The 11,333-nt window shown below is 34.3% G+C and overlaps 1 protein-coding gene across 1 annotated transcript in view; it reads left to right on the plus strand.

The window, feature by feature from the left end:
• Positions 1 to 8,779, plus strand: part of LOC108950849 (deleted in malignant brain tumors 1 protein-like) — a 9,393-nt gene extending 614 nt beyond the window's left edge. Inside the window, exons 2-8 of the mRNA XM_018816981.2 lie at positions 3,459 to 3,628; positions 5,073 to 5,232; positions 6,033 to 6,235; positions 6,568 to 6,715; positions 7,206 to 7,402; positions 8,207 to 8,354; positions 8,679 to 8,779. Of these exons, the coding sequence (XP_018672526.2) occupies positions 3,459 to 3,628; positions 5,073 to 5,232; positions 6,033 to 6,235; positions 6,568 to 6,715; positions 7,206 to 7,402; positions 8,207 to 8,354; positions 8,679 to 8,719 (1,067 nt within the window). The 3' untranslated portion in view covers positions 8,720 to 8,779. The remainder of the gene's footprint in view (positions 1 to 3,458; positions 3,629 to 5,072; positions 5,233 to 6,032; positions 6,236 to 6,567; positions 6,716 to 7,205; positions 7,403 to 8,206; positions 8,355 to 8,678) is intronic.
• The last annotated feature ends 2,554 nt before the right edge of the window (positions 8,780 to 11,333 follow it).

Below are 11,333 nucleotides of genomic sequence, written 5' to 3' on the forward strand. Positions count from 1 at the left end.
AGGATTAAGTAAGGTACATTCAAACTATTACTTGTGTTTTATTAAATTACTAACTTAAAACGTGTTTTTAAAATTATAGTTTGAATCTGTCCCAAATCCACCTCTAAGCTGTAGCTAAAACGTCTGAGTTATTTTCACTAGGTGTAAATAGCAGGGTTGGGGAAGCTGGGACACCTTTCATTCTATTTTCTCGTCACATTTGGTAGTAAACAAATAACATTTAAAAAATTATAAAACTTTATCATAATGTCTCACATAGTTTAAAGCGTAATTAGAATGTTTGGATATTTTATATGTGTTAAAGATGTCATATCTTTCTCAACCCTACTACAATAGTATTTTAAGTATTTTATTCTGGCATATAAAACTTGATGTAAATTTTGTAAAAAAGTTTTTTCGTTAATTCACTTCAGGTATATTTGAACCTTTACAAAAAATTTCAAACCAATTTTTAATAATAACAATAACTATTTTGGTTAACAATTTATTTTTTGCTTATTTGATTAGCGAAAATTTAGAAATATTTTAAACGAAAAGACAGGAACAACAGTTGTTAAAACACGCATATAGTTAATAAAAAAATATTTTAATTTAATTGGAAGAAAATAAGCGTGGTCGTTACATCTAGCAGACAAACGAGCCATTTATGTTTAATTATTATCAAGCACTAATAGAAAACAAAGCGCATACAATAGGGGGAGGGGTGGGCTTAAATTTTTTTTTTAAACATTTTATGTTTAGTGTTAAGATATATAACAATTTTGGCTTTAACCTTGCTGGCATGCCTTGTAACTTATTTATAGTGTGAACTAACTTATAAAGTGATAAATTATAACATTTGTTTCAGAATTCCACTGACAAAATACACAATGCCGTGATTTAAATGGCAATAAATGAACCACTGTAACTAATTTATCTTTGAATATCGGATACAACGGTAGTTTTAACAACGATAGAGGGGTTAGCGCGTGTGCAAATGATCCAAAGGTGATTGGTTCAAGGCTCGCTACTGCTACAGTTGTGTATGTCATAAGGCAAGACATTTAACGGCAATTGCTACAACCCTGGTACTAATGGGGTGTCTGAATTGTCAGTCATACAGAACAACCAACCAGGCACGAGGTGTATAAGAATCAGAACACCCGTGTTATAACGACTGCCGTTTTTCGGTCATTCGAAGATAAAGAAAGTTATATTTAATTTTTCATAACACGGGATTTGTGTTATACACCTCGTGTAATAATAACTTTATTTGTCTCTTCGATTACAGCAGCAAATATTTAGAAATATTTAATCGAAAAGATATGAGGGACAAACAAAAACAGTTGTTAAAATACGCTTACACTTAAAAACTTATTTACATTTAATTGTATAAAAAAACGTGGTCGCTACACCTAGCAGACAGTACGAGCCATTTGTGTTTAATTAATTTTTGGTCAAACTTTTAATAGAAACAAAATTGAGCGTATAAGAGACAATAAACCCACTTAATTTATAAAACCCACGTGGGGCAACTGTGATTATTTTTGACTAAAAGTACGTGTTAAAAGTCAAAAGAAACTTAATTTCGGGAAAACGTGTGCATGGTTAAATTTGAAATCTTTACCATACAATGATCACCCGATAATTGACATTTAAATGACGCCACTTCCTGTTTTCTTCACTTGCAAACGCGTTTAAATTGCTGCAATGTGAGATAACGCAAACAATAAGCTTAATGAAAATATTGTGTACAGTGAGGTGGGGGGAGATGGGACACCTTTTACCTATTTCGTCTCATTTAGTGGTAAACAAAGAACATTTGAAGAATTATAAAACCATATTCTCACGACTCCCATAGACCGTTGGTAATTGTTTAAAGCGTGATCAGGATATTTAGATATTATGTGCTAAAGGTATCCCATCTTTCCCCACCCTACTATATATATATATATATAATACCTTAATCATGTTTTAAACAATTAACAAGGGTCTATAGGAGCCGTGAGGATGCGGTTTTAAAATTCTCTTCTTTTGTTTAGTACCAAATGGGACGAAAAAATAAAATTAAAAGGTGTCCCATCTTTCCCCACTCTGCTACATGCGTATTTCAATGATGATACTATTTTTAATCCTAATGAAAGTCTTAACCAGTTTAATACTACTTTTTTAGCTTGGTAAAACCTATAACCTATCAAAGAAAAAATAACCTACATTCATGGGGAAATGGGGGACACTTTAGTCTAAATTTGCCAACTGTTGCAAAAATCCGAGGTTCCCGATGCGGTATTATGTTATGTCATCTCGGAAATTCGAATTTAAAATAAATTTCGCAATGTGTAAATGGGTTTGAGAAGATGGGACACATTTTTTTCTATTTTCTCGTCTCATTCGATAGTAAACAAACAACATTTAAAGAGTTGTAAAACATAGACCTAGACCTTGTTTATTGCCGTGAAAATACGATCAAGATATTAGGATATTGTGTGCTAAAGGTGTACCGTCTTTCCCCACAGTAGTATATAACCTATTTTGACTTTGAAAATTAAATGAAAACCCAAAAGGGCCTTTTTAGCCTAATTTTCGCGATTAATTATTGTTTGTAGGGTGTAACGGTCACGCCTTTTATCCAAATCAATATTTCTTCCCTTTTTATCAATAAGCGTGTTTTAACAACTACGCTTTTACCGTTACTACCCGTCTTTTCGTTTTTGTCAAATCTCTTGTTTTTACTATCGTGACCGAAGAGACGAAATAAATTTCATTCATTCAAAAAAATCATTTATTCATTAAGATACACGGTAGGTTTATATTCTTCAGTAGATATTTCCGATGTAGCACCGCTGGCTTAATTAATGTTACTTTCGTGCAAGATTAAACGGTCTGGATGCATTTCCGTTTGAAATTATGCCAATTTTGAAAACAAACGTGCTACACGGCATCATGACTTGGCTTCCAGCAACGTTCCATCAAATCCTAATACATATATAGCAATTATATTCGAAACTAAAATAAAGGTTTTATATTTAGAAAATTAATAATGAAAACCAAGGCTCCTAAACTAGTGATAAAAATGCACTTGCTTTTTGGGGTTATGGGTCGCTCCAAATGTTTATTTATGTTGTGTTTTATGGAGAATGTAACTTACTTTATCCTCGCGTGGCCGGTAAACGACAATCGTTATAACACGGGTTTAAAACCTCGTGCCAGCTTACGAGTTACCATGTATGCTACTGTTTAGGTGATTATTTTTTTGGGATTTTTTTATTGATGGCTGATAATTTGGACAACTCATTAGTGACCACTGGGCTGGAGCAATTGTCGTTAAATGTCTTGCTCAAGGACACATACACCCACAGTGGTAGTAGCGTCAAGCCCTAAACCGACTATCTCTGGGTTACAGGCAGGCGCGCTAACCACTATGCCACAGTGCCGGACACGAGAAGTTATCATATTGTAAATTAATTTGTTTCATTCAGGAATGTGTGACCATCGACTTACTGCAACGAATGAAACAAAGTTTTTAACTTCTCCTGGATGGCCATCTAACTACAATCGAACTTCATATTGTTTCTGGCGAATCTTTGGACCTACGGGAACACAAATTTTATTGAGAAATGATCATGTTTTGCCAAAAAGCCGAATCAATGTATAAGTATATTCTACGACACTTATTTCTTTTGCAAATACAACCTAAAATGGTGGATGTAGCTTGTTTATGCTATTTATAGCCCTTTGGGGACGAGTTATATTTTTACAAATTGTCTATTTTTGACAGACTGTGTCACATATTGCTCTCTAGCGACACAGGTGTTTGTGCCAGCGAAAAACAATCAATTAGAAATTCGTTTTTTGGTAAAATTACTACAAGACTGTTTGATGACGTCAGCATGGTTTAAAGTGGCAATATCAGAAACCTTGCATTTATTTGTAATTCTTTATATAAAAGCAACATAGAGATCAAATAAAATCGCTTTTGTTTGACAAAATGGGGTTAAAACCTTTTGACGCACCAACCGTATCCTTAAAAATTACTTCACGGTTTTCGAATCAAGTTTACTAAATCTTTTAAAAGGTATGATGACATTTTCAAACGTTATGCTGTGTACCAAACGTATAAAACGTAACAACAGCGTTAAAATGACATTCGTTTCTCCGCCACTGTGAGAATATTAAGAATATTTTATTTGTCTTTTTTTATTACGGTAGAGAAAGTTTAGAAATATTTTAATCGAAAAGACAGGATATAGCAACAAAACAACAGTTGTTTAAACTCTCAGATAAAATTATTTTTACAATTAATTACGTTACACCTAGCAGACAAGCGCGAACGGAGTAGTGGGAAAAGTATCTTCTCGAAAACCAAGCCTGGAATGCTGGTAGTAGTGTAGCTTTTATTGGCCGTGAAAAAGTACACGTGTCTCTAAATGTCCATTCCCCTATAATGCGCTAAACCTTGTTTTTTTTCTGTTTTGCGCCTGTCTTTTTTTTCTGTTTTGCTTCTGTCTTCTGCCATAGTGGATCTGCTTTCTTTGCCATTTTCCTCAGGGTAATTAATTACTTCACCAGCGAGCATGGGACGAATACCTTTGGGCATGTGCTGAACAATTAGGTATTCGAACAGCAAGCACACATATGTGACGGGCTGTTACATTACATGCATTTATTAAACACGTAAACACGTAAACACGTTAGTGGTCATATACATCGTTGTTTTTTTGCGCGACTTTTTTCCGCACTTATCTCAATTCCTAAATCTAGCGTTTTTCTTTATTCTCTTGTTTGAAATCAAATCATAATATATATTTATGACTTTTAGACTAAATTTCAGATTTAAAACCCCATGATTAGCCATTAATTAACGATTACCTTTCTCAAGTACTTTAACATAGCGGAAACACTGTCTGAAAATTTGGGAGGGCACGTGTTGGTGAGATAAGAAATCCACACAACCATTCACGACTGAACCGGCTATTACCATTAAAGTGGGGATTAAATTTTGTAGTAAAAGGATTAACCAATACTATGCTAATTAGTTTTCAACGTGCTCACTCATTAGATCAGTGATCTCTTGTTTATTCATGTTTGTTTAGATACGAAGTGGTGGAAAAGACTTAACAAAATACTTTGGAAACTCGGTCGGCCAGGAGATTGTTTCACCGAATAACCTCGTTTATATTGGATTTGTTTATAATTTCTTTTCTGCCCATTTGCAACCTTTCACTCCGGGGAGGTTCAAGATACATTATTCAAGTTAGTATAGTGGGGTGGGAAACATGGGATACATTTTTATTCCATTTTATCATCTTGTATTAAAGTAAACAAAAAACATTCAAATAATTGTAAAACCGAACCTTCACGCCTTTCGCAGACCGTTATTAATTGTTAAAATACGTTCAGGCTATTTGGATATTTTTATTAAAGGTGTCTCGTCTTCCCCCACCCTACTCTTTATGTATATTGCTATTATTTCTACATAAAGTGCACAAAACATACTGTATATAGCCTTAATACTTATTCTTTTCATTGCTTCACTGCGCTTAAATGCTATATAGTAGGGTGGGGGAAGATGGGACGCATTTTCATTCTAATATCTCGTCCCATTTGGTAGTAAATAAAAACCATTAAAAAAATTATTAAACGGTATGGTCACGACTACCACAGACCGTTCTTAATTGTTTAAAACGCGATCAGGATATTTAAATATTATGTGTTAAAGATGTCGTATCTTCCCGCACCCTGCTATACCCTTGTCTTATACAAACGAATCAATATTTAAAAAAAAGTTCACGTGTGAGTAACTGGACGAATACCTTACTTAAAAAAAAGTAATTTTAAATATTTATCACATGCTAAAAACACAGTTTACAGTAATGGGTAAACAAAGAAATCTGCCATTCAGTATAAAATCGCCAATAAGTCAATCTGTAAGTCAATAATTAATTAGCGGATACAAAAATTGTTTTGTACAATTTTTTGATTAATTTTTTTAACTCTCTAAATTGTATTTAAGCAATTACACAAACCTTTGCAATTATCTTTTTTGTTTTCAGTTGCTTATCCCAACGAAACAACTGTCGAATGCGAATTTGTTCTAATTGCAAAACCAACCATGCAATCAATCACATCACCAGGGTTTCCACAAAACTACCCAAATAATGCAAATTGTACTTGGACGATAATAACTCCTCGTGGGATGAATACTCATTTTAAATTTGAAAGCTTTAACACAGAGAAAGTGCATGATTATTTAAAAGTCAGTATTTTGTCGGTTGTTCATATAAACATGTACTTGACGATAAACGAGTTCTTTTCTATTCTGCATGGGTGAGGTCTTTGAGAACCTGGAATTTAGGCCAGATTTTACCCATTACTCAAACACCCATGTACGTCCGAAAGCAACGTGCTTGCGAAAGTCCATTATTTATATTCCAACTGAAACTTTCCAACTAGATCGCGCTTCTGTCCCGATTCTTGACTCGAGTTACATTTATTCCTTTATTTTAGAAGGTGAATATAATAGGTCCTGGATTTTTGTTTTGAACTGAACAATATGGGTGTTCTGTTAAACTGTAACTGCCTTTTTAGATCTGGCCAAGCTATTCTAGCACACCTACTGCACTCATCAGCGGTTATTACCAAAAGGATATAAGGAGCTGGAGCGGTTTTAACGGAACATTTCATTTTGAATCAGATAGTTCAGTGACTACATCTGGATTTAATATCACTTTTATTGGTGAGTTTACATGAGTTTTTATGTTTCGTCGTGGCATAGGTGTTTAGCGCCTGGCTCTAACCTAGATATAATGGGTTCACGACTCCTCGCTGCTACCATTTTGGGGCGTATGTGTCCTTGGGAAAGACACTTAACGGCAATTGTTTCGACTAAGTGGTCACTGAAGGGTTGACGAAACTATCAGCTGTAGATAAAAGAAAAAAAAACAAAAACAATAACCTACAAAGTAACATACATGGTAACTCATAAGCTGGGACTTGAAACAGAACACCCGTGTTACAATGACTGTCGTTTTTTTGATCACTCGTGGATAAAGCAAGTTAAATTACATTAAATTCTTTTATTGTTTTAAATTTGCCGTTCTCGCTGTTTGTGATGTTTTCCAAGCTTCACAAATAAAACGTGCCTATTTTTTATAGCTTTGCTATCATGTTTTTGATTTTTAAAATGTAAACCATTTTTCCATATATAAGTTATAAATAACTTACAGGACATAGAATGCCCCCAACTCCATGTGAAGTTACTCTAAATGCGACGACTGACGTTCAATTTCTTACATCACCCGGTTATCCCAACAATTACCCAAACAACGTGAATTGCAATTGGACGATAACTGCCCCTAAAGGATTGAAAATTTATTTTACTATGCACAACCTATCAACAGAGGAATGTTGTGACCATATATCTGTAAGTGCTTTGGTGCAGTTCAAATCAAACTCTGGTCAGCTTTAACTTTTAATTACCTTGTGACTTTAGTCAAAAACTATATAGAGAAGTAAAATTATAATTACTATTGATCCGGTTACGTTTTTGATTATAGATCGAAAATGCCACCCACACGATAATGTAGCGTGTAAAAATTTGATTGGAACATCACGTTTTATTTTTTCAAACATAATAAAAAACGTGACAGTGGCTGTCCAAAAAGATTGTAAAAAATATTAACAAGTAAGGCTTCGTTTTTTTTTATATTCCGATTCTTGGCAGCTGTAACCAAAAATAACAGCCACAGCAACCAGATAATAACAGCCACAGCAACCAGAGGGCGCCAGAGAGCCAGAGAGAGAGATTAAAAAACAGTTATGTTCAGTCGCTAACAAATAGAACATTGTTAATAGCTGAACACATAATAACTAAATCTTAAACAGTTACGCTAAATTGCGATGCTAACAGAACCATGCAAGAACCTATACTGAAACGCAGACTAGAGAGACGGCGTTCGCATAGCGAAGACAGGAGAAAGGCAATAAATAAGCCAGTCAGACGGTGGCGCTAGACAGCCAGTAAAATAGTAATTGTTGGAGTTAACAGCAGCGGTGGGATTTAATATCATGCAATCAAAACCACTAATGTCACAAACTAGCGGCATTAAGATAGGATTAGGAACTGTTTAAATTGCCCTACAAAAATTTTACGTATACTGTCGAAATTTCATACAATTAAAAACGTTAAAAAATATTTAAATCCTAATGAATTAATTTTTGTTTTCAGCTTTCTGCATATCCAAGAATGCGATGGTACAGCGGTTCAATAATAAGGGATTACGAGAAAGTATTTATATCTCCTGGAAACACTATGACTTTAACCTTTCGTTCAGATTGGTCTATAACTAGTTCTGGATACAACGCATCATATTTTGGTAAATTTGCATAATTAGTTTAATTCCAAATCGTATAAACGCATGTGATATAGTGAGTGCGGGGCACAACGGGACATCTTTTTTAAATATCGAAATATCCTGTTAACAAATGGAACACATTTTTAATCTATTTTCTTGTCTTATTTGGAGACAAAATAAAACATTCAAAGATTTATAAAACTGTATTCTCACGACTCCCATTAACCATTGTTAGTTTTTTAAAACATGATCAGGATATTTTGATATTATGTGCTTCCAACCCTACTATATTTGTACAGTTAGTTATATAAAATATTTTTTTATATATATGTATTATTTCTACAGCGTTAGAACCGGAGCAAATCAGATACCCCACTGGATGGTAATTCGTGTGGTGATACTGTTGCTACAGCAACCATATATATATCGTTACAATAAAATAACTGTAAATGGAAGTTTTACTAAAAAAAAGTACCAGCGACGAGCCTTGAACCCATTTCCTTGAAACCAATTTTTCCCACTTCTCTGGCATTTATTCATAGATTTCAACATTGCCTTTATTTTTGCAATAATTAAATTGTAACGACTTAATTGGGGGAAAATTTAGCGAAAACCAATTTAACCCAAATATCGTAGATATACAATTCAAACAAAAGTTAAATTAATTGTAAATTGTTTTCTTTAGTTCCTACATATGATATATTCGCAATCAATAAGAGTCAAATAAACAAACTATATAGCTCATTAAGTATATGTAAGCATGAATGCATATTATATCTATAGCGACCTGCTTCCGCGCCGTAATATGTTTGTTCTAACCGTTCAATTTTGACCGGGCGTCTTTGCGCATGCGCCGCAACGCAACTACGCATGTACAATATGTAGCTTTGTAAGGGGAATTTTTTTTATTGGCTGACATTGTTTTGTAATGTATTGCTAACAGGTTTAAACAATCCGTTAGCGACCACTTGGTTGGAGCAACTGACGTTAAATGTTTAGATTCGAAGACACACATACGGTGGTGGAAGAGACGAGGCTTTAAACCTCTGGATTGAGACAGGCGCGCTATAACTACTGAGCCACTCTTTTCAACTTTATACAGTGGGATTCTGCTCAGTTGTAAAGTTATGAGTAGAGTGGGGAAAGATAGGACACCTTAAGCACATTTTATCTAAAAATCCTGATCGTGTTTTAAACAATTAACAACGGCCAATGGGGGTCGTGAGGATACGTTTTGTTTAATTCTTTGACTGTTCTTTTTTTACTACCAAATGGGACGACAAAATATAATAATAAAATGTTTCATTTTCCCCTACCCCAGTGTACTTAATAGCGAAAGAACTAGATTTAACAATCATGGCATGTGCGATGCGGCTCAAAATATTGTTCACTATACTTTTATAGAGTCCCTAAGAACACTTTTACCATCTACATTGCTGGTGTCGTTTCAACGGGATATATCATTGTTTTAAGACATTTTGCTATATAGATATATGCAGTAATGACTATAAACACCTTAATCACTTGCATTTCCCCTTGGTTCCGATATTATTGTTTTATCTAATATTAAAACCTTTCATTTGTCTCTTCGATTACGGTAGCGAAGATTTAGAAATATTTTGAACGAAAAGACAGGATATAGCGACAAAACAACAGTTGTTAAACCACGCTTACACTTTAAAACATATTTACAATTTATTGGGAGAAAATAAGGGTGGTCGCTTCGTCGCTACACCTAGCGGACAAAAAATTCATTTATTTTAATTAAGTTAAACTTCTAATAGAAACAATCGGTTAGCCAAATTTTATGCCTGCGAACTTAATATTCTGATCGTTATGGTGAAATGCCCAAGGACGAATTTTTACACAATACCGGCAAGACTTTTGCACGCTTCGATTCCTGAAGGCATTCACAATCCTTCAGCAATTCAAAATCACTAGAGCGTGAACTATTTAACTCTGGTGATGCTGCTGTTATAAACAACAAACGTCATGCCCGCATAGAGTAAGCTATATCAAATCGTGACTTGCCGTTCTGTTGCATGAATATTTATTGCATTAACAAGAATTAGCATCGGCGTATTTAGTTAATTAGTATTTAGTTACAAGCATGCTTTGTACCACCGTTCTTCTTTTAAGTAAATATTAGCACAGGTTTGCGAAAGGTAAGTCCATAATAGCAGCCCTATTTCTTACTGTCTCATGTCTAATGCAGTCAAATTTAAGTTTACTGTATGACACTCTATAGCGGCTTTTTATGCGAATGTATTATTATGTATATATGCCATACAGTAGTAACAGTAGACGTATACAATCTACCGTGCAGTAAACAATCGTAGCTATGTAAAAGGCATATGGTTTCATACTGAGTTATATTAAAGTCTGCATAGCAGCTAATATGAGCAGGAAGTTTGGCAAAGCTGGTAACCTGACATGTAAATTAACACTCTGGCCATTTACTTATGCAATTAGACTGTAAACGCCTAATGCAAAGCGAAGCAGCTTCGCTTTTGTTTGCTTAAAGGGTCTCTTAAAACTTAGATAATACCTATTGTGTTTACTGCTGTACCATACGATTACTGTAAGCAAAAGTATTACTGTCTCTGTAAGTGCCAGTTATATTATGATATACCATTTATGTAAGCCTGTAGAATATGTTACCGCAAATACTTTCGGTGGTGTTTATGTGCATTGTAACATAAGTAAAAGCAACATAACGCTGTTTGTATATAAACAGATGGGACAGTTTAATAACTAATGCTTGACCAAACTGCTGATAATGTCTGCAACATAACATATTCAGACGTTTTGAATGTAATGTGTGAATGAATGTAACTTACTTTATCCTTGCGTGGCCGGAAAACAACAGTCGTTATAACACGGGTTTAACACCTCGTGCCAGCTTACGAGTTACCATGTATGTTACTTTGTGGGTAATTATTTTTTTGGGATTTTTTTTTTTACATATTGCTGTTAATTTGGACAACCCATTAGTGACCA

The sequence above is a fragment of the Ciona intestinalis genome, unplaced genomic scaffold, assembly GCF_000224145.3.
Source record: "Ciona intestinalis unplaced genomic scaffold, KH HT001078.1, whole genome shotgun sequence".
Lineage (NCBI taxonomy): Eukaryota > Metazoa > Chordata > Ascidiacea > Phlebobranchia > Cionidae > Ciona > Ciona intestinalis.